The sequence below is a fragment of the Staurois parvus genome, unplaced genomic scaffold (assembly GCF_062004578.1).
Source record: "Staurois parvus isolate SC_StPar_1 unplaced genomic scaffold, SC_StPar_1.0 ptg000136l, whole genome shotgun sequence".
Taxonomy (NCBI): domain Eukaryota; kingdom Metazoa; phylum Chordata; class Amphibia; order Anura; family Ranidae; genus Staurois; species Staurois parvus.
This window is the reverse complement of record NW_028317932.1, coordinates 9,371,254-9,396,050: the sequence shown is the minus strand read 5'-3', so window position 1 is coordinate 9,396,050 and position 24,797 is coordinate 9,371,254. Positions and strand designations below refer to the sequence as shown.

The 24,797-nt window shown below is 41.3% G+C and overlaps 1 protein-coding gene across 3 annotated transcripts in view; it reads right to left on the bottom strand.

Moving 5' to 3' along the window:
* TMEM196 (transmembrane protein 196) overlaps positions 1-24,797 on the bottom strand; it is a 67,533-nt gene that overhangs the window by 17,085 nt on the left and 25,651 nt on the right. For all 3 annotated transcript variants that reach the window (XM_089673170.1, XM_089673168.1, XM_089673169.1), the window contains exons 2-3: positions 3,238-3,294; positions 1,611-1,853 (exon numbers count right to left, since the gene is read on the bottom strand). In XM_089673170.1, the coding sequence (XP_089529296.1) occupies positions 1,611-1,853; positions 3,238-3,294 (300 nt within the window). The remainder of the gene's footprint in view (positions 1-1,610; positions 1,854-3,237; positions 3,295-24,797) is intronic.

The window sequence follows — 24,797 nt, the reverse complement described above, 5'->3', positions numbered from 1 at the left end:
TCATGTGGGTGCACTAAGCAAACTAGATACTGAACCATGAGGAGCAGAAAAGAAATGTCAAAAGGCCTACATAACAAGGTAATGGAACTTTATAAAGATGAAAAAGGATATAAAAAGATATTCAAAGCCTTAAATATGCCAGTAATTACTGTTCAGTCAGTCCAGGAAGTGGAAAATTAGGGAATCTCTTGATACCAAGCCAAGGTCAAGCAGACCCACAAAGATTGCAGCCAAAATTATCAGAAGAGTTGTCTGGTATACAAAGAAAAACCCACAGGTAATATCAGGAGAAATGCAGGCTGGTCTGGAAAAAGATGTGTGGTTGTTTCAAGGAGCACAATATGACAATACTTGAACAAAAATAAGCTGCATGTTGCCAGAAAGAAACCTTTACTGCATCAATGCCACAAAAAAAGCCCAGTTACAATATGCCCAACAACACCTTTACACGCCTCACAGCTTCTGGCACAGTGTAATCTGGAGTGACAAGACCCAAATAGAGCTTTATGGTCACAACCACAAGCGTTGCATTTGGAAAGGGTTCAACACAGTCTATAGCTAAAAGAATACCATCCCCACTGTGAAGCATGGTGGTGGCTAACTGATGTTTTGGGAGGGGTGAGCTCTAAAGGCACGGGGGATTTTGTCAAAATAGATGGCAAAATAAATGCAGCATGTTATCATAAATTACTGGAGACTATTTGCATTCTTCTGCATAAAAGATGTGCATGGGACACTCTTGGACTTTCTAGCAGGACAATGACCCTAAGCATGAAGCCAAGTTGACCCTCCAGTGGTTACAGCAGAAAAAGGTAAAGAAGTGGCCATCACAGTCTCCTGACCTCAATGACATCAAGCCACTCTGGGGATATCTCAACTGTGTGGTGCATGCAAATGACCAAAGAATTTTCAGGACCTGGGGGCATTTTGCCAAGATGAGTGGTCAGCTATACCACCTGCAAGAATTCAGGGCCTCATAGACAACCATTACAAAGGATTGCTGCTAAAAGGGTCAGTACACAGCAGTAAGAATGAAGGGTATGCAGACTTTTGAACAGGGATCATTTCATGTGTTTACTTGTTGCCATGTTTTGTTTTATAATTGTGCCTTCCTGTTATGACCTGCAGTTGTATATGAATCCCTTAAGAAATAATAGAGATGTGTTTTGCCTGCTCACTCATGTTCTCTTTAAAAATGGTACATACTGTGTGTGTGTGCATGTATATATATGTATATATATATATATATATATATATATATATATATATATACATTGTGTGTGTGTGTGTTTTGATACCCACATCTAATCTATCAAAGTACATCCAGATCGCCGGTGTCATGAGCATAAGTACCTAATAATTTATGCATTTATTTGTTTATTTATCTGTCACTGATATTGTCATGATATATCCAGGTTGAGAGGTGTAAAAACAAGAGGAAAAGAAAGCTATCAAGTTGTTTGCAGCAACCATTCTGATTCCAGCTGTTAATTTCTGAGGAGTAAAAAGTAATAAATGAGCACTTTTCACTTACCCCATATTTAATACAACAAATGGAATTTGTCAGAGCATTGTTTAATGCAGCTATCAAAGATCTAATATTTCATTACCTTTTCTGTCATTTCATGAGAGTGATGAAGTGAGTGCTCTCTTTCTAGAAACATTCTCCTTTGCTCATAACTGGCCAAGCGGCAAGTAAGCCAAGTGGAGATGGTGCATCCGCTGATGCCTATACATGCAAGGGACAAGGAGGCAAGGTGCAAGGAGGACCTCTTGGACAGAGCTCTTAGGAACTGAATGTTCAGGATGCCTCCAATGAGTCCACAGATGCAGCAGGCAGAAAAAAGAATCATCTAGAAGGTGAAAAACATGAAATATAATAACACATCTGTGCATTGCTCAAAAATTAACAGCTACCCCTTATATTGCCAGAGAACATATAAAGGTCAGTAATAATAGCATTTAAAAACAACTCAAGTCTAAATAAAAAAATATTGCATACAAATTAGGAGCTGCTGAAATTACAAAACATAACATTGTTAGCTATTTTCTTTGCACTTATTGAATAGCTGATTTTTATCTTGGTGAAGGACACCCTTAGATATTATGGGGGGAATTACCTAAGCTTTCTGCACCACTGCTCACTGTCATACCCTCTATCACTCCAGTCCTATCATGTAGATAGTACCCACTGTCATATTCTCCAGCACTCCAGGCCTGTCCTGTAGAGATTGCCCTTTGTAATACCCTCTAATACTCCAGTCTTGCAGCTACTGCCCATTGCCATACCCTTAAAACTTCATTCCTGCATATACTATCCTCTGTAATACCCTAAAAGACTCCTGCACCACAGATACTTCTTTGTTATACCCTTTAAGAGTCCTTTTCTGCAAGAACAGCCCAATGTCATACCATCTAACACTCCGGGCCTGCAGATACTGCCCACTGTTATACCCTCTAACATGCTTTTCCTACAGATACCAATCTCTGTTGTACCTTTTAACACTTCTGCCCTGCAGGTACTGCCCACTGTCATACCCTTTAACAGTTCTGTTCTACAGATATTGCCTGCTGTCATACCCTCCTTCCAGGGGCATGATGCCAATGAGATACGGTAAGGAGACACTCAATGGGGGTAGCATTGAGGCTGGAGTGTACATAAGACCAGTGTAATTGAGCAGGTTGCTAGGATGTCATAATGACATAAGTTGTTATGACACAGGCATCTGCTGGCCCAGCCACAGTATCATAGGTTGCTGTTCCAGCGACCTGGCAACCTGAGTGTCAGCAAAAACAGCCACCTCAGGTAGTAACTAACCTAGGTTTTCTCCTGCCTCCAGTGCTCCTCTTGCACATAGAAAATGTCCTTATTTTGTTCACAACAAAATTGTGTTTTTACGTCTTATTGATACTCCTGTATATAACACTTCTCTAGCATTGCTTGGAACATCCCCAACTTTGCCCACTCTGGAACAGGCACACTTTTACTATATTTTATTAAGTACATGAATTTCTTCTTTTAGTTATAAACATTCTATTTCATAGTGTGCTTCAGTACTGAAAGTATTATTGTGTTTACAGTTTTGGTAAAATTATTCTTTTATGCCACACAATTCTTCCTTTGGCAGGTGGATTAATATTGTCTAATTCTGCATGGTTATTGCAGGCATCATTTAAAAGTTAACTACAGTTTAATTTACTTATTTTATAACCATGCTTTCAAACAGCGGCACTTACTATGAGTCCAGATTTCTTTTTCGCACAGAAGATGCCGCACACTCCACATATCAGGAACTGCAATGAAAAGACAAATGTGAACCATAAACTCCTAAATCATCCTTTGCTGAACAGAATGGATCCTGCACATATGGAGCAGAATTTAGAAGAAGGGGATATGAATCTTTGCTATTATGTGAAGAAGTTTACCGCAAATTGACTCACATAATTGAAAATGTCCATGTAAGTTATGAAAGTACTCTCTGTGAAAATGCTGTAGCTTTTATGTTGTCAACTATTCACAAGATTCACAGTGTACGGCACACAATTAATGATACAGAAGTTTAGAGTGTACCTAAAACATTCAACACATTTTAATTTGCATATGTTAAGCAGAAATTTTAAAGAACAATGCCACCCAATATTTATTGCTCTATCTTGCATGAAGTGAGATAGTTTTTGAACCTCCACCAGGTCTGTACTTCTGTATGGGAGATCTCTCCGAACTTCTAAAACAGCTGTGACAGACTTACCTCAGCTTTTCAGTTGAGCTACTGATGGACTCCCCATAGGATTATACTGAGAAATTTATTTTTGAAAACAGAGTATGCAACAGGGGGTTATTCCCTGTTAGCTGATGTTGCCTTACTGGATAGTCTCCTGTATGTCAGGGGGAAAGGACCGGTCATGTTCTATTTACAGGCAGAGAAGAGCTGGAAAGAAGTGCCTGCCAATGGAGTAGAGATGAACCAATGGAGAGACTAGCAGGCATTCCCTTTTGGGGTATTCAGGTAGGCTTTGGGTGAACAAAAGAAATTGGGGAGAGTACAGTTTGGAGCAGTCCTTATGATACAGCACCATGAGCATCACTTTTAAGATACTCGACCGATTGGAACAGTTGTGAAAATTTGGCAGCCGTGTTTTTGAAACTGTACCACAAGTTTGGACTTTGTCTTTCCATGCTTTTGGACTATAGCACATAAACTTTAAATTGCTGTATACCCTGTAAACTCTTTAATTGATCAGTAAAAGAAACATTAAATCAAAAAATGCCTTGTTGATGTGTTCAGCTAAGATAATCTGAAGTGAAACTTGGCTAATTACCATTTCTCAACAGCTTGGTGTGATGAGTGATGTTGCTGGTAAATATGCTGCACTGGTTGTAAGGTCTCCGTGACAAACAGTACAGCCAATACCTAAGGTGAAAGAGTAATCTAGCAACCAGTTTGGGTCAGGAGTAGGTGCTGGTTTGTTGACGATGGCAATCTAGAAACTCATTCCTATGGTCCTCAGGTGTTGGACAGAATCCCCTATAGACTAGACATGTAACCACTGGGAGTTTGAGGCCTTAAGAGAAAAGTGTAATTAATGATTCCTGACCAGGCCTAGGGCTCAAGAAATACTAAGAATCTATGTGTGCATAGAACTGATGTGAGGAGTCAAAGCCTCAACTCGCCAGCCTTGCAAAGCTAAACTGTGGGCCTCAGTTTAGGAATTGGCTTAACAACCTGGACACTAGGTGACCCTCTTATAAGTAGCCTGGTTGACAGGATGATTTCATTCTCTAATGGCCATCTTAGCTGTAGAATTGCGTAATATAGATTCAGTAAGGGATTACACCCAAACCACACTCCACCCAAAATTACTAAATCTGATTTAGGTGGAGATGTTCTTTAAATTCAAAAATGTTCTATTATTCTGATTTTGTATATGGAGCATAGATAGATTAAAACTCCATGTGGATTTTGTATTGCTGTCTGTACCTCATTGGGGTGATCCACCATCTATATTTGTCCTGGTGACAGTTGTTCCTGGAACTAAAAATGAGGAAAATACTAGATGGTAACTCTCCCAATAGCAACAAATGGGCATTTCCTTCACTTTTCCTTCCATTTCCTGTTGTATCTACAAGTTTTGGCCTTTGAGAAATTGTAGTAAAATGAAATATAGCTTCTTTTCTTTAAACGATAAGTTCACCTTTTCAGGCAGAATTTCACTTTTCATAATAAATAGAAGCATTTTCCAATGCCATTTCTGGCTCATCCATCCCAACGTGCTTCTTTCTCACTTACTGTACCTCATTTAATTTTTTTGTCAGTTTATGTGAGATTTTGAACTGATTTTTAGATTGCATCATTTCCTGTCGATGATATCTCAGCATTCACTTCCTGTAGCCCACCTCCCAGAAGCCTTCACTTCCTTGTTACATCACAGAACAGTGTGTGATAGGGTGTGTTCACCACTCAGGACCACACCTCCCTCATTACAATACTACCTTCCTCCCATTAGCTATGTAGTACAAGGCCCTGTCTGATTTGATACCAGTTGAATAGATGGTTCAGGTGTGTCCTCTTATTCCATAGTTCTGTTAAATCTAAAGGACATTTTACAGAGATTGCACAATTAGATCGCATAGTGTATGTTCATCTTTATACAAGTACATAGGAGGGAGTGGATAGAGACACTCAGTTGGTCCACATAGTGAAAAGTCATATTACCACTTGAATTTTTTTGTGTGCTTTGGAGCGTTTTCACTCATCACGCATAGGTCAGCCGATTCACTTGAACAGGCTGCCATACACGCAACAATCGCCGCAGAAAAGCTCTAGACCTTTTTTTGGAGTGGCGCATGGTGTGTTTGCCGCATTTGGGATGCCTTTAACATGTAATGACAACACAAACGTGATGCACATTTGTAGTGTGTTTCTGAAACACATGGCAAAGCATGCATTTTCTGTGCAGTTTGCCATGCATTCAGAAACACACAGATGTGAATGGAGCCTCATTGTTCTGTGTAAACAACCCAATTTCACTCTCAGGCCCCTTTCACACAGAGAGTAGAGGAAGCGCATGCTATCTGGCTTGTTTTACCAGTGATACACATAGGGCAGCTCATTGATTTCAATGGGCTGTGCTTCACGTCGCAAAGAAGCTCATGGGACATTTTGGCATGGCGTGTGCTGCATGTGCTTTTGTTGCATTTCTCACCCTTTTTTTGGCATGTGGCAACATGTGTGTTTGTGTGTTTGGTGTGCTGTTAACAATTAATGACACTGAAAGTTCAACTATTTAATTGTAGGTGTATAAATGTGGCCATACACTATACAATCTAATTGTACAATCTCAGTAAGATCTCCTTTATATTTACCAAACTTTTATAATAGGAGGATACACCATCAATCAAACTACTCTGCATCCAATCAAGCAGGCCCTTGCATTACATCAGGGGTGTCCTGTGGGCTGAATTGGGGGCCCAGGGAGTTTAGCATCCAGCCTGAGCCCATCTGTAGAGACGCTGGGGTAGCCAGGCAAATGCACATGAGGAGAGTTCCTGGGGATGCTGTGAAAAAATAGTTGATGGGTGAAGGGTGTGTGCTAATGAGATCAGCTGGTAATCTGCTTCCAGGTCTTACTGCCTCCTCTGCCCTCTGTCTACATTCCAGGAAGTGAAAAAGCTTTCTAAGAAATTTACCAACTGCTAAGTTAAGGCATTGTTCTCCAGATTAAAGAAAGCTTGTATATTTTTTTATATTTTTGCAACTGAGGTACATTAATGGTATATTGGTGCATAGGGGAGCTGGATTTTAGACTAAAAAAAAAGGTAAATTTAGACTTTAAAGTAAAAAATATTAATTTGAAATACAATATATCCAATAAAATAAATACTGTTGTCTAAAATGTGAAGAAAAATGCATTATAATCTCCATATTTGTCATGTTAAATAGATAACATACATTTCTAGAATAGTCAGACTTGCTGCTCAAACAGTATATAACAAATGAGCAGAAAGCAGATAGCATGATGGTATGAGTGATGTAAAGGAAAGTGAATGATCTATTTATTCTGCAGGGTAAATATCACACAACTGGAAAATAAGGTAAAATAGCAGGTGTATATGGGACCCCAAACCACAGGCGTTTGTGATTAGAGACTAAGAGGAAGATGAAATGTGAGACCTCCAGAATCATGCACAGACAGGATAATATCTGCAGGTACTGGTGCCTAATCTCTGACACCCTCCTCACCCAATCCCCTTGGGCCTGACCTTGAGAGCTTTCCCACCATTCCATAGAGGGTCAGACCCTTTATTCCTGTTTTTTGCTTAGTTCCCTCTACTCACTTTATGTTTGATAGTAAGTGGTCATGTCATCATTATGGATTCATTATAAAGTCATACCTTCTCTAAAGATATATAAATAAAAAGCGACATCAGTGCAACGGATGTAGAAGTTATAGTTTACAGTTGGGGTATCTTCTTTGAATAAGACTACATTATTATTCACTGAATGTTAATCTTTTGTGCATTAGGGCCATGTTACATGAATAAACAATGCATACAATTCCATTGTGTATCTGTCTTTTCAAGTGCACATTTCCAGTACAGGGAAGTAGTAATCTTTAAATTACCTTAAGAGTTCTGATCTCCTTCATCCAGGGATGTAAGAAGAGGAGGCATATAGCTGGAGTACTGCACACACTGTGTGTGATGATCTCAGTCCTGCTCTCTTTCCTCTTCAGAAGCTTTCCTCTGACCAGTTGCATGTAGTAGATCCCTGTTTACCCTCTCTCGCACATCTCTATGCTACCTTTAATTTTAGCCTTCCCTCTGTTCCAATTTCTGCATGGGGAAGATCCCAGCTTCTTCTCACTAACTGAATGGACTGGCAGCTTCTCAAGTATCAGTCATGCAGCTCCAGCTCAACTATTGAATGAGTTTTAGCAGTAGTCTCCAAAAATATGCCTACTGGATCATAAATATTCATTCTTCTTTTATTTAGGCTTAACGTAAACAGACAAACATTGGATGCCTTTTTAACTGTAGAGAGGTGCCACATATGTTGGCAACTCTAGTACTGTAAAACAACTGTACCTTCTACTTTGGGCTTCATCCAGTCTTGCTTTTAAAGACCAAACCCTGTTTTGTACCATGCAAAGTGCGAATATGTTTCATCTGTGTAGTAGACCTTACCAACCTTGATAAGCAGTGAAATCATAGTTTACCTATTATATAAATTTTTAAAGTGTATTAAACCCTCTTTTGTCAGGAGCGTGTAAATGCTCCTGTTTCATGCCAGCTGCTGGTCTTATTCCAGTGTTCTGGTTTTGGCTGTGATATCTTCTCCCTGTCTGTCCATCTGCAAGGTGCTTGATGTGGCTAGTCTCTGGGAGAGGACCAAACCTGATTTAAGCCAGCCAAGCCTGCAGTCTCATAATTGTGATTTTGCAGTTTTAACATGTGCTGCAAGCTTCCTGTTGCCTGCTAGCTTAAATTCCCTCATTGACAACCTCGGATCAGATAATGACTGTTCTCTGAACTCTGCCTGCCTTTTGACTATGGATTTGACTCTGATTATTCTGAACCTTGCCTACTTTGTACCTGGACTGTCATTGAACCACTCTGTCTGTCTGCCAACTGCAAGTACCTGTTTGCTGTGCTGTTTGTGCCTGCCCTTGTGTGGTAGCCAGGCACTATAGTATTGTGTATAAGTCCTGGGGCCAACTGAGTAGGCCTGCTTGCCTTATGAGAAAGGGGGCTGCTATAGGTGAAAAACACAGAAGCCAGCTATAGTGTCTGATTACCTGCATTAGGGGTAAGCCCAGATTTGCATGATCAAGGGAACTCGGCCAATCCCCAAATAGGAGGCCGGGCACGGTGACTAAGAGCAACCCTTAAATGTGGTAGAGCCTTGCAGCAGGGGGAGTTGGGTGGAATATGGACTGAGAGAAGGTGCTGGAGTGTGGAGCCTTGGAGGGGGCCACAAGGAAGACATCCTGTCAGCATGGAAGGAGCCAGCCCAGTGTAAGACCTGAAAGCAGCTGCAACCCAACAAGCTAACAGGACAGGACAATGTGAGTACTTCCACATTCCCTGGGAGAGAGAAGGTGGTCATGTGCAATACCCAACTAGTTCTCATTTGGGATTACTTAATTGCAGATCTTGGAATCCCTTGCCCAGGGATACACTCAGGACAGCCGGGTGAAAGAGGAAGGATCCATATGGGGTCTGAGGAGGTACACTAAAGCAGACATCAGTGCTCCTTAAAGAGACAGTTGCTACTTTTTTTGGTCCACATTTTTGTACAGTGTACAGTGTTTCAGTAAGAAGTTGTCCTTGAGTTTTACATTTCCTTTGGCATCCCATATACCGCTAGGACCCATCTGAGTTGTTAACCACTAATAACAACAACAAAACCAAGCTTAAGGACTGTTTTATAGACTCTGTGTGTGAATGTGTGGAAAATGTGTGTTGCCTGGCCATGCAGAGCTTAGGGGGACCCATCAAATTCAGCAGCCGTTAATGGGGTGAGCTCTACAGTTTAAATATTTTTGATGCTATCCATTTAAATTGTTATTTGCCTTACATGTGCATCTTCTAGGCACAGCTCCTTCCCCTAACTTTCAGTGGGTGAGCATGCACCCGCTTTCCTATTTTGTGGCCACCGGTCACACTACATTTCCCATCACTGCTGGTGTGCACTTTCACCAAATCTCATGCACAATTCTGATGTCCACCATTGAAGGTTGGCTGGATGGCAGGTGGGTCACAGATCCTGTTCATCTCCACTTTCCTATGCATGTCAGTGCACAGAATGGCAGAACACATTGTAGTCCTTGGGAGGGGGAGTGAGCATGCAGTGGTGAGTTCATTAAGAGAGCTCTAGTGATGGAGCTGTTCAGCTTTTACACCTGTATACACAAGGCAGACGGCAATTTTTACATTTCTTCTATAGGTTGTTTGTTAAGATAACAAAGTAATACATACAGTTGTGCTTAAATGTTTGCACACCCTGGCAGAAATTGTGCAATTTTGGTATTTACATTGAAACTATGACTGATCAAGCCAAAAATTGTCTTTTATTTAAGGATAGTGATCATATGAAGCCATTTATTATCATAAAGTTGGTTGGCTCCTTTTTAAATCATAATGATAACAGAAATCACCGAAATACCCTTGATCAAAAGTTTACATACCCTAAAATGTTTGGCCTTTATATAGACACACAAGGTGACACACATGGGTTAAAATGGCAATTAAAAGTTAATTTTCCACATCTGTGAATTTTTACATTGCAATTAGTGTCTGTGTATAAATAGTCAGTGAGTTTGTTAGCTCTCATGTGGATGCACTGAGCAGGCTAGATACTGGGCCATGGGGAGCAGCAAACAACTGTCAAAAGACCTGTGTAACAAGGTAATGGAAAGATGGAAAGGGATATAAAAAGAAATCCAAAGCCTTGAATATGCCAGTCAATACTGTTCAATCACTTATTAAGAAGTGGAAAGTTCAGGGATCTCTTTGCACCAGCCAAGGTTGGGTAGACCAACAAAGATTGCAGCCACAACTGCCAAAAGAATTATTCAGGATTCAAAGAAAAAAACACAGGTAACCTCAGGAGAAACACAGGCTGCTCTGTAAAAAGATGGTGTTTTTTTTTTTAAAGGAGCACAATATGAACAAAAAGCTGTATGGTCGAGTTCCCATAAAGATGCCCAAAAAGCCCAGTGAGGCATGTCAAGCTGTTGTCAGGTGTATTGCAACAGGCTTTTTCGTGGTAAAGACTTATTTCTGGCAGCTCGACCATACAGCTAATTTTTGTTCAAGTATTGTCATATTGTGCTCCTTTAAAAAAAAACACACAGTCTTTTTTCAGAACAGCCTGTATTTATCCTGAGGTTACCAGTGGGTTTTTCTTTCTATCCTGAACAATTCTTCTCTTGTGGCAGTTGTGGTTGCAATTTTTCTTGGTCTGCCTGACCTTGGCTTGGTATGAAGAGATCCCTGAACTTTCCACCTCTTTAATAAGTGACTGGACAGTACTAACTGGCATATTCAAGGCTTTGGATATCCTTTTATATCCCTTTCCATCTTTATAAAGTTCCATTACTTTGTTAGGCAGGTCTTTTGACAGTTCTTTTTTGCACTCCATGGCTCAGTATTAGCCTGCTCAGTGCATCCACGTGAGAGCTAACAAACTCACTGACTAGGTTATTTTTTCAATTATACACTTTGTTTGCAACACTGCAACATTAAAAAAATGAATGAACAAAACTAATGAAAAAAATATTAATAGTTAGGAAAAAAAAGAGCTATGGGGAAAAAGTGCTAATTTGGGCTGATTAGGGTAAACTAAAGGACAATATTTAGTTAAATAGCAGCTAATTTTATTATTAAAAAAAACAACTTTTTATTCAGGCTGACATAATATCATTACTTTGTATCTACCAATCCAGGGTCTGAACAGTATTTATAATCAATGTGTCAGAAAGTCTGTTTTTTTTACAGCAACAGCTATAACTGCTGCTGTATTTACACAGCAATTCCCATCTGCCATTTTGACAGCTGGGAATGGCCAACAATTACTAGTAGGGGAGTGGCAGTGGGACAAAAGGATAGGGTGTACTTTGAAAAATGTTTTTATCTATTTTTTTTGCAAACTGTGTCTTGTTTAGGAAATTTCCCCTTGCCCCTGTTCTGTAGTCACAACAGCAAGTGAGAAATCTGCCCAAAGTGAGGTAATGCCTTCTTAGACAGCTGTCACTAGTAAAAGTGTCTCCTGCTGTAATGACATTTTTCCTTCACCTCAGTCCAGGTGACAGTGGCCACCGCCACAAGCAAAAAAAAGGTAAATCTCCTCACTATTCTATTCAAAACAACAACAACAAAATCAGATACACTTTGATCAGCAATCTGATCCTATCCTTGCTGCCTACACTATAACAGATTTATAGTTTGCCCTTTGCAATAAGTTTAGTCTCTTATAAAGCATTCAAACCACTGATGGATTCCGCTTTATGAATTTTTAATATATGCAACATTACTTCCATTCCACAGGTTTATTGTGCGTTTATATACCATCCATTAATTTTGTACTGTCTTTTGCATGGCAGTTGACTATAAATATTGTTGACTATTTTTAAATGCTTTAAGGGCTGTACTTTATCCAATCTATGGCTCTGTTGAATAATGGCTTTTTATACTTACATACACATGCCTGGCGGGGTGGTTTTAGCAGTTTCCTGTTTAACTTTTCCTATTCTTTTTTGTAGCTTCACCCCTACCTGAATGTGCGCCCACAAGAAAGTTCTGTTAACTCACAGCAAAAAAAGGCTTTTAGAGACAAGCATATGGCAATATAAATTATTAAAGGAAACCTATTCTAAGAGAAATGATTAGACTGTCATTGCTAATCTCCTTGTGGGAAGGTACAGCATGGCGTGGCGGCAGTTCAGACACAGAGTCTGATTGCAATAAAACTTGGAACTTGTATTGGAAAGAATGCCAAGCTACAAACACCCCAGTGGGAGAACGCCACCTAGGGAAACACTCACAGTTCAAATCAAATACAGAGATGCAGTGGAAAGAGGTGCACCAATGGTCTGGACCCAAAAGGGAGGCTTTTTTTCAAGATAGCAGGTCAGTAGCCTGTCCCTACTCATCGGGTACATTTCTCTGCTGCTAATTACTTTCCCTGTCAGATGAGGTCTCTCTCCCAACACTACCCAATTCTCAGATGCATTCCAAAAACTGTAGGTAGGGACCTGTAAAGGCTCTGCTGACCCAAGATGGCCACCAAGGATCACCTGGATGCTGCGTAGCCAACCGGAACTCTGCTTCCATAACCCAGGAAACCATAGAGAAACCAGGCTTCCCCTGACTTTATCTCCAGGCTGTGGTAGCAATCAGGTTGAGCGCCATCTAAAGTGGAGAAAACAGACGGCACCTGCCTAGATCCTTATGAAAATGCTAGTTGCTTGACTGCTATACTGATTCTGTGGTATATTGTATGAGACACTATCCTGGATCAAGCAGATCATAAAATTAAAAACTCCTGATCCAGTTAGTTAACATGGCAGTCAAGCAGTTTGGATTCCTTGCTATGCATTCACAACCTCCATACTTCCACAGAGCTGTTTTTATATTGAAACTTGGTCTACAACTAAAGTGGAACTAAAAGCCCTTTTTAAAAAAATTGCTGGTAGGTAGGCTTTTATTGCAGAAGAGACTCTGTATGGCTCATGTTAAATAAAAGCAATTTTTTCTAGATGTACTCTGAGCCATGCATGCAGCTCAGTGCACAATGTTAGCATGTAGTGGGTGCCAGGAGACAGCATGAACATCACAGGAGGCCCCTTTGGGAGGTAAGTGAGCTCTTGCCATCCACATATAGTTAGTTTCACTTTAAACATGCTGTTGAGATATATATATATATATATATATATATATATATAAAATAGTGTGAACTTGGTAACTCATGAATGACAGCCGGCTGGGTTGGTAAAAGCTACAGAGCACAATTATTTGAGAAACAGATAAACAAAAATAGCTTTCTTCAGTAAAAAAAAAGTTAACAGTCCAAAGTCCTGGCACAACAAAACTATACAGCAGGATTACCACCAATCTTCTGGCCCACGCTGGGGTTAGGGCTCCCTTGTGGTAAGGGTGCCAGACAGGCCACAAGGGGGTCAGCAACCAGTGTCTCAGTTTGTCCAAGAGCCCATGCTTTACTCACAGCCTGTGAGCCTCTTTCTTGCTGAACCCTTCCTGCTGCCTTTTTAGGCTCCATGCACAATGGCTTAAATAAAGCGCTGCTTCTAGAGGAGTTTGGAGTTTTGCCAGTAAAAGCAGCTAAAGTTATCCTATGTGTCCATGCATATTTTAAGCTCAGCATTTAGAGGAAGAAAAAAAAACTTTCTGTCTTGCGTTTTTGAAAGCAGTTTTGTGGCAGAAAAAAAATGTTGAATGCTCCTAAACTCCCCAAAACTCCCATTAAAAAAATGCCAAGGGAACCAATGTTTTTTAACCCCAGTGTGCTTGGACCCTAACACTTCCTGGGCTGAGGCTTAAACCCTTCAGGACCAGCAATACTGCCCAAACTATCACCCTTAAAGGGACCACAACTCAGATGTACCTGCTGCTCAGGACACATTCCTAGTGTCCTGTACAATATATATAAATATATATACAGTACACTACTACTTGTTAGACTGACCAATTAAAATATTTAAAGTGCATCTAAGGACAAAACTTTTTTTTAGATGGAATGTGGAAGGTCAGAACCAATGTCAGGGTTTTACTGCTGTACGTGTCCTGGTGATCACTGTTGTTGGGACAGAAAATGAAGGAAAAAGCAAAAACTAAAAAATGTTACAGTTTCACATGTCACAGTTGTCACTGAAACAGGAGGACAAGGAAAATCTTTAAAAAAAAAAATGCTTGTTCCACTATCAGTTGTCTAAGGCTAGGTTCATATAGGTTGGTAAAATGGAGAGTGGAGTGTTTTGACCAAACATCCCATGAGCTGATATAAGGAGGAGTGAACGAGGAAACAACCCCAGGAGGGGAATTGGGAGATCCCAAGAGAGCTATTCAGTGTACTCATAGATACACAGGGAGATAAAGGAGATAACAGGAGGATCCATCCATATGCATGTCCACCTCATAGGACGGCTAGAGCAAAGGCATCATCCTATTTCATCTATCCTGGAAGGATAAAAAGCGTATTTGCCTGGATTCATTCAGGCAAATATAGAGGTGAGCATATAAGGAGACCATCTAGCACTCGGAGAAAAGGAACAGAATATCCACCTGCACATTCATTTTAAAGACTGTATATATATTTGTTTAATATTAGCACGTGCACATATGCTTTTGCACTATTAATATAGAGTATACACAGTTATATATAGGTGCAACATAGGTTTATACCGTGGCACCCATTAAGGCACTATTGCTTTAGGATTATTCACCATGCATGTTATCTATATGTATTATTTCATATGCATTTAGTGGTATAGTCACAGTTCATATTTGGTAATATTGTTATTTGATACACTTTAGAAGCTTAAGCTGTATATATAAATATATAGGAGCGCGGCGCAATCTTTTTTCTATCATTTATACACACTAGCTAAGTGAGTCAGTGCAAGTGCCAGCGCACCCCATACACTTGTAGAACTTATTGAACACCTCGATTCATAATAGCTCACAAGTATTCACCATAATCGTTAAGGTCCTCTGTCCCTCAAAACCAAGGTAATGCATCAGGCCAGTGTTTCTCAACCTTTTTACCTTTGAGGAACCCCTAGCACAAAGTTTAGGATCCCGGTGAACCCCTGAAATAATGTACACATCTACAGCTCATGGAACATTGTATGAGCAGCAAGCTGTTGATAATAACAATTATTTTTAGAAATGGCACTAAATAAAAGAATAAATATTAATATGTACCTATTGAATTTTAACTTGGTATAAACAGTGTGTGTGCAGGTGCACGGGGGGGGGGGGGGGGCAGGGCAGGTTACAGGGGCTCAGGAGGGAGCACTACATGAGGGGGAAGCAGGGCACATTACATGGAAGCAAAGCAGATTATAGGGGAACAGGGCACTTTACATGAGGAAAAGGCACAATATGTGGGAGCAGGGCACATTATGTGGGAACAGAGCACATTATGTGGGAACAGAGCACATTAAACAAGAGCATGGCACATTATGTGGAGGCAGGACACATTACATGAGGGCAAGGCACATTAAATGGTAGCAGGGCACATTACATGGAGGAAGGGCACATTAGATGGTACAGAGCACAAGGGACATTAAATGGGACAGAGCACATTTCATGGGACAGGGAACATTACATGGGACAGGGCACATTACATGGGACAAAACACATTACATGGGACAGGGCACATTACATGGGACAAAACACATTAAATGGGACAGAGCACAGGGCACATTACATGGGACAGAACACATTACATGGGGCAGAGCAAAGGGCACATTACATGGGACAGAGCACAAGGCACATTGTATGGGACAGAGCACATTACACGGGACAGGGCTCAGGGTACATAGCATGGGACAGAGCACTTTACATGGGACAGGGCACATTACATGGGACAGAGCACTTTACATAGGGCAGAGCACATTACATGGACAGAGCACTTTACATGGTACATGGCACATTACATGGGACAGAGCACTTTACATGGGACAGGGCAAGTTACATGGGATAGAGCACTTTACATGGGACAGGGCACATTATATGGGACAGGGCACATTGTATGGGAAAGACTGCTGGGCACAGTTTGGGAAACACAACTGGTTTACATGGGACAGGGCACAAGGCACATTGTATGGGACAGAGCACATTACACGGGACAGGGCTCAGGGTACATAGCATGGGACAGAGCACTTTACATGGGACAGGGCACATTACATGGGACAGGAGCACTTTACATAGGGCAGAGCACATTACATGGACAGAGCACTTTACATGGTACATGGCACATTACATGGGACAGACCACTTTACATGGGACAGGGTACATTATATGGGATAGGGAACATTACATGGAAGCAAGGCAGATTATGTGGGAGCAGGGCACTTTGCATGAGGACAAGGCACAATATGTGGGAACAGGGCACATTAAACAAGAGCAGGGCACATTATGTGGAGGCAGGACACATTACATGAGGGCAAGGCACATTCAATGGTAGCAGGGCACATTACATGGAGGCAGGGCACATTAGATGGTACAGAGCACAAGGAACATTAAATGGGACAGAGCACATTTCATGGGACAGGGAACATTACATGATACAGGACACATTACATGGGACAGAGCACAGGGCACATTACATGGGACAGAACACATTACATGGGGCAGAGCAAAGGGCACATTGTATGGGACAGAGCACATTACACGGGACAGTGCTCAGGGTACATAGCATGGTACAGAGCACTTTACATGGGACAGGGCACATTACATGGCACAGAGCACTTTACATAGGGCAGAGCACATTACATGGACAGAACACTTTACATGGAGGCAGGGCACATTAGATGGTACAGAGCACAAGGCACATTAAATGGGACAGAGCACATTTCATGGGACAGGGAACATTACATGAGACAGGACACATTACATGGGACAGAACACAGGTCACATTACATGGGACAAAGCACATTACATGGGACAGAGCACAGGGCACATTACATGGGACAGAGCACATTACATGGGGCAGAGCACGGGGCACATTACATGGGACAGAGCACATGGCACATTATATGGCACAGGGCACATTACATGGGACAGAGCACTTTACATAGGACAGAGCACATTACATGGACAGAGCACTTTACATGGTACATGGCACATTACATGGGACAGAGCACTTTACATGGGACAGGGCAAGTTACATGGGACAGAGCACTTTACATGGGACAGGGCACATTATATGGGACAGGGCACATTGTATGGGAAAGACTGCTGGGCACAGTTAGGGAAACACAACTGGTTACTCTACTGTACCAGCTTCCTTCTTCTTCTACCTGGCTTCAGAGGCGGCTTTCAACAGTTCTCTAGTGGAGCAGTATTACTCGCTGACCCCTCCTCCTATCTCACATACAAGTCCCCTGGATGGACAGGAGGGGAGGAGGGGACAGTGGAGAACAGTGCACTACCAGTAGTGTGCCAGCTGCTTCCCTGCATCTGTGTCCAAGCGATCTACCTGTCAGCTGCCTGCGACTGGCAGGTAGATTGCTGCAGAACCTCAGTTGAGAAACACTGTGTTTGGCAAATTAGGCTGCGAGCCAGAGGCCTTAGGCAACCGCCTAATTTGCCTAATTAAAGAGCCGCCTCTAGTCCCACCACATGAACAAGGCAAAATGCCTGGTCTCCTATGTGCCCGGTCCACACCACCGTGTTGTGGTGATGTGTGGGCGCCAGTGCACTGCATGGTGAGAGGCAATCGACTGCCGACAACTGAACTTTATGAGATATCTTTGTGACATCTCAATAAACGTTTTTTTTTAAAAAAAAAGGAAACAGTGAGATCCGCTGTGATCTTCGCTGTGCTGATTTCAGCTGGCTCACATTACACACCAGCTGCTGCGCTGCAATGCAGCAGCTGGTGTGGACCAGTACTGAAGAAGTCAGAAGTGCTTTATTACAGCACAAAAGCTCTAATTTTTTAAAAGAAAAAAAAAAAAAAAAAAAAATATATATATATATATATATATATATATACAGTATATACAGTATATATATATATATTATTATTATTATACAGTATTTATATGGCTTTCCTCCTATCTATCCCAACGCTCCTTCAGCGTTACCTAGAGAAGGGGCCCAAGGACAGAACCTTGGGGGACCCCAACAGAGAGGGGGAGTGAGGGGGAGGTGGCAGCATTATAAGTAACACTGAAGGAGCGTTGTGATAGATAGGAAGAGAGCCAGGAGAGAGCCGAGTCTCTGAGGTCAAAAGAGTATAGTTTTATGAGGAGGAGGGGGTGGTTGACTGTGTCGAAAGCCGCAGAGAGGTCAAGGAGTAGTAGCACTGAGTAGTGGCCATTGGCTTTGGCGGTTAGCAGGTCGTTTGTGAGTTTGAGTAGGGCGATTTCGGTGGAGTGTAGGGGACGGAAGCCAGATTGTAGGGGATCAAGGAGGTTGTTGTCGGTGAGGTGGGAGCTTAGGCGATTATAGGCTAAGCGCTCAAGGAGTTTGGATGAAAATGGCAGTAGGGAGATGGGTCCAAGGTTGTTCAGGTCGGTGGGATCCAGGGTGGGTTTTTTAAGTATGGGAGTGATGGGCGCGTGCTTCAGAGGGGAGGGGAATGTGCCAGTAGAGAAGGAGAGATTAAAGATGTGAGTGAGGGAGCAGAGGATGGAGGAGGAGGGTGATCGTAGGAGTTGTGTGGGGACAGGGTCAAGGGGGCAGGTGGTAAGGCGAGCTTCAGAGAAGACCTTAGTGACCTCTTCAGTGGTAGCAGGGTCGAAGGAGTGGAGTGTTGAGGGGGTTTTAATGTGAGGAATGTTGGGCGGGGTGGAGGTCTGGACAGTGGCGAGGTCGAGGAAGATGAGGGTTGAGGTGGGTTTCGTGTGAGGGATGCTAGGTTGGGCCGGAAGTCTGAGCAGTGGTGATGTCCCTGCGAATTGCATCGATCTTGCTTTGGAAGTGGTTAGCAATCTCGTGGGCGGTGAGTGAAGTGCTGGGTGGAGGTGGGGGCGGAGAGAGCAGAGAGTTTAAAGTAGAGAAGAGCCAGCGAGGGCTGGAGGAGAGGGTATTGATGAGGGTTACGAAGTAGGCTTGCTTGGCAGCGTGGAGGGAGGAAGTGTAGGTGAGGAAGGCGAATTTATATCGGGTGAACGCTTGTTGGGATCTGGTTTTGCGCCATAGTCGCTCTAGTGCTCAACTGCGTCGCTTGAGATTTTTGGTGTGATCATTCTACCAGGGTTGAAGCGGTTGGGGTCTAGTGTTTCGTGTGGTTAGGGGTGCTAAGGAGTCAAGAGTGGCTGACAGCGGGTTGTTATAAACAGTAGTGGCCAGGTCAGGGCAGGACAGGGGAAGGGGAAGGATACTGTCGTAATATATATATATATATATATATATATATATACACACACACATATATACACATACACTGTGTATATATATATATATATATATATATATACACACACAGTATGTATACTGTATTACTGTATATATACCCTGGGCTCCCCCATATTACAGTATGTACACAAATCCAGATGTGATAGAAGAATGGTGTGTGGGGGGGGGGGTCAGAGGGAAATAAGCTTAGGGTGAAGGTCTGGCTTCAAACTATAAATCACTTATGAATCGTGCATCACATTCCTGTTCAATTCACATGCGATTCAATGCAGTGTAGTCTGAGCCCATTTAACTGACACCGTCTCTTGCCCCAAGATAGTGCATGCACTACTTTTGGAGACGCACTAAAACCAGATCGCATGGTGGTTTTCTACCATGTGATCTGTTGCAGGCAAATGCAATGCGTTTGCAATCTGCATTTGGGGTGTCATTAACATTACACTGACACCCGCTGTAAATCACAAGGTCAGTTCATTTTGAATGCGTTTCTGGAAACGCGTAAGCATCACGGGTTTCTTGCATCATGTTCCAAAGAATGAGAACATAACACTTCTCTACAAATACAAGGTATATTTTATAGTGTCACCAGGTGTACCTTCACTTATGCAATAAGGTGAGAGTGCACCTGGTGACACTGTATGCAGTGAATTTCATGGTGGAGCCCTTCTTTGAAACTGGATTCACAGTTTTTTAGTTGATTTAACTATGCCTGGAGCCATGGAGAAAGATTAACCCTTGAGGGTTTCGCTCCAACCATTTTAGAGTGGCTTATCCTTTTATGTACATAAGCGCTGACTGGTCCTAATGCAGTAACTACTGGGTTCCAGAGAGTACATCTGATGACACAGATTAGTGGAATCACTGTTGTGTTTTTTCAAGTTTTCCTTTCTGGGTGAAGCACTCCACTTTAAGGAAGTTCTTGAAAGATAATTATTGGTGTATTTAAAGTTGGACTTTCTTTTCATATTTGATTTATTTGTTTAAAAAATTGTGTATTCCTGTATTGACACGGGGGAATTTACTAAAACTGGTGCACTCAAAATCTGGTCCTGCTTGTGCATTGTAACCAATCAGCTCCTAGGTTTTATTGGCAAAGCTTAATTGACCAAGCTGAAGTTAGAGGTTACTATGCACAGCTGCATCAGATTCTGTGTGCACCCATTTTATTAAATCACCCCCCAACTGTATATGTGTGGGAGATGATTGGGAGTGCAGCACTTTTCTGAAATGTTTGTGTGTTTCTGTGTGTATATATATATATATATATATATATATGTATTACGTTATTATTATTATTTTTGTTTTTGCACAGGAGTAATATTCTGTTATTTTATAGGTATCACATCACCACTAAAGTTAAGCGACCTGTGGTAAAGTCAGTTATTCTACATTTGTTTTTTAATTCCTCTTTTTTTTTGGTTTGTTTAGGGGTGGGAATATTTTAGGTCATTATGCTCTTAGCTATTAGATATGTCCTTATTGAAACAAACACAGGTGACAAGGACTATATAAAATCAATCACTATCAGGTCCTCTGTATGACCCCTGACATGCCTGACCTTTTGCCTTGTCAGATTTATCATTCATTAATGATTGTCGTCCCTACTCCTGATTGGATGTTATTGACAACTTTCCTATTTATTAAGTTGACTTGTCTCCTCCAGCCTTTTGCTGAGTATATTGCTTGTTTTGTGTGCTGTTTCTTGTATTTCATCCCAAACCTTCCAGTAAGAAGTTTCACTAACAGTTGGAATAGGTTCTGTTCATTTTAGCTTTATACTGCAGTTATTATATGTGTTCCTTGTTCTGTTTTGTTTTTCCTTATGCCTAGAAAAGCCATTATGTTCATCAAGATCAGTGACATGTTCAACAATAAAAAGTAGTCAGGGGTCCAAATGGTCCCCACTGATCTGTTCTTAACAGTGTAGCTATAAGAAATATGTAAAGAGTTATTCAGGCCAGATATTGAAAACCATCAGAAAAGTAGCAGATAAAAGCTCTTGGTAGCAGCCTGAGAAGTTGAAGAAAAACACCACTTTAACTCCATTTTCCATAATTCTGCTCATATACAATCCAGACTTACTTATTATTATAACTGAACCTGTGCTAAACTGTTCATAATCTTTTGTGACATAATTTGATTTCTCAGTAATTTGATTTCAGCAATGGACAATCTGGTTGACACATATCTTGCACTTCTTTTCCAATCACACTTTACTGCAATCATATGTTATGGTCTTATCCTGAGGTTCCACTATACATCTGTAGTTGTTAAAGTATATTTAAATCAGTTCTGTCACATAAGCTCATTGCACATAATTTAATGTACCTGTGAAGAAAGACTTCCCTGATGTTGGCAGGGAAATAGAAACTTTTGAGAATGTCAATCTTATGTGTCCTTCCCAGCACTCACTGTAGCAATCGTGCACACAGAGACGGATACAAACCTCCATTTTGGCAAAGGACTGTCCATCTTGTACAATCATATCTCTCTCTCCCTCTTTCCTCATCCCCTTCCCTCTCTGTTGAGTGACATGTGGTCTGTTTGATGCAGAGTTCAAAAAGGCATTGAAACCCAGTGGGAGGGCGTCCTGGCTATAAAACCTCACCAGCTAGGTGCCTAGCTGTCTGTTCGTCGTGCAATCTGGGATATCGTAAAAGTGTAAACCAAGTCCCTCACTGAACTTCAAAAGACCTTCCAAGGGGTCTTAAAAACAGACTTACTTTTAAAAACTCACTTTTTCATATACAGTGGGGATCGAAAGTTTGGGTACCCCAGCTAAAAATGTGTATTAATGTGCATAAAGCAGCCAAGGAAAGATGGAAAAATCTCTAAAAGGCATCAAATTACAGATTAGACATTCTTATAATATGTCAACAAAAGTTAGATTTTATTTCCATCATTTACACTTTCAAAATAACAAAAAACAAAAAAATGGCGTCTGCAAAAGTTTGGGCACCCTACAGAATTTATAGCATGCACTGCCCCCTTTGCCAAGCTGAGACCTGCCAGTGTCATGGATTGTTCTCAATCATCGTCTGGGAAGACCAGGTGATGTCAATCTCAAAGGTTTTAAATGCCCAGACTCATCTGACCTTGCCCCAACAATCAGCACCATGGGTTCTTCTAAGCAGTTGTCTAGAAAACTGAAACTGAAAATAGTTGACGCTCACAAAGCTGGAGAAGGCTATAAGAAGATAGCAAAGCGTTTTCAGATGTCAATATCCTCTGTTCGGAATGTAATTAAGAAATGGCAGTCATCAGGAACAGTGGAAGTTAAAGCAAGATCTGGAAGACCAAGAAAAATATCAGACAGAACAGCTTGCAGGATTGTGAGAAAAACAATTCAAAACCCACGTTTGACTGCACGATCCCTCCAGAAAGATCTGGCAGACACTGGAGTTGTGGTACACTATTCCACTATACTATTTGTACAGATACTTGTACAAATATGGTCTTCATGGAAGAGTCATCAGAAGAAAACCTCTTCTACGTCCTCACCACAAGAATCATCGTTTGAACTTTGCAAATGAACATATAGACAAGCCTGATGCATTTTGGAAACAAGTTCTGTGGACTGATGAGGTTAAAATTGAACTTTTTGGCCGGAATGAGCAAAGGTACGTATGGAGAAGAAGGGGCACAGAATTTAATGAAAAGAACCTCTGTCCAACTGTTAAGCATGGGGTTGGATCAATCATGCTTTGGGGTTGTGTTGCAGCCAGTGGCACAGGGAACATCTCACGAGTAGAAGGAACAATGGATTCAACAAAATTTCAGCAAATTTTGGATGGTAACTTGATGCCATCTGTGAAAAAGCTGAAGTTAAAGAGAGGATGGCTTCTACAAATGGATAATGACCCTAAACACGCCTCGAAATCCACGGGGGATTACATCAAGAGGCGTAAACTGAAGGTTTTGCCATGGCCTTCACAATCTCCTGACCTCAACATAATTGAAAATCTATGGTTAGACCTTAAAAGAGCAGTGCGTGACAGACAGCCCCGAAATCTCAAAGAACTGGAAGACTTTTGTAAGGAAGAATGGGCAAAGATACCTCAAAGAAGAACTGAAAGACTCTTGGCTGGCTACAAAAAGCGTTTACAAGCTGTGATACTTGCCAAAAGGGGCAGTACAAGATATTAACTCTGCAGGGTGCCCAAACTTTTGCAGACGCCATTTTTTTGTTTTCTGTTATTTTGAAAGTGTAAATGATGGGAATAAAATCTAACTTTTGTTGACATATTATAAGAATGTCTAATCTGTAATTTGATGCCTTTTGGAGATTTTTCCATCTTTCCTTGGCTTCTTTATGCACATTAATACAAATTTTTAGCTGGGGTGCCCAAACTTTCGATCCCCACTGTAAGTTGATATCTTCACGTAGGACATAATTACCTAAACATGGAGCCCATATTCGGACATCTCAATTTGAGACCATTCTCCTGGTATGTTGCACCCCTTATCTGACACATGTAAGAGAGCAGAAAATTATATCTCCTGAACCATTCAAGTAGATATGACATGTTTCATCTCTAACCATTCCGCAGATGTGGCACAGTATTAATATACTAGTGCCCAGGCTGGCAAATGCCCCGAGAATGAGTTATGAATCATAATAGCAGCTAAGAGAGTTTCTAGTCATAATTTAGGGCTCCACCTACACTTCCCTCCCCAAAAGAGACAATTGGTTTCACTGCTCCAGGGAGACAACCTGCTGAGATCCTAGAAAAAGGCTGTTATGCTTGGAGTGGTGTGTGTGAGAGAGAAAAGAAGAGTCTCCTGTTTAACATCGAAACTGACAGTAGAGACAAGAAATCCTTTTGACTTATGAAACTTGAAGCTGCTTACACTGGCAAGTACTCTAACCCTCTAAATTCCTTTCTGTTATCTCTTTACTGTGCTATTGTTCTCTGTATATTTATATATAGATATTGGCTACATCTTTTTTCTGTAAATATTTTTATTGCACCCTTTTGACGTTTTAGTAATAAATCTTTCTTTCTGAAAATGTTAAACTGTTTCTAAAGCTTTTTAATGCAAATTATGAATTCCTGCCGCTGAAGAGTGCTACTTTGTGTGTTTAACCATCTGTATAACCTGCCTGCGGTCACAGTGGTATACAGATGATTATTCAAACATCATAGTGTTATTGCTAATATTGTCGCGTTTCTTCTTTCTCTGT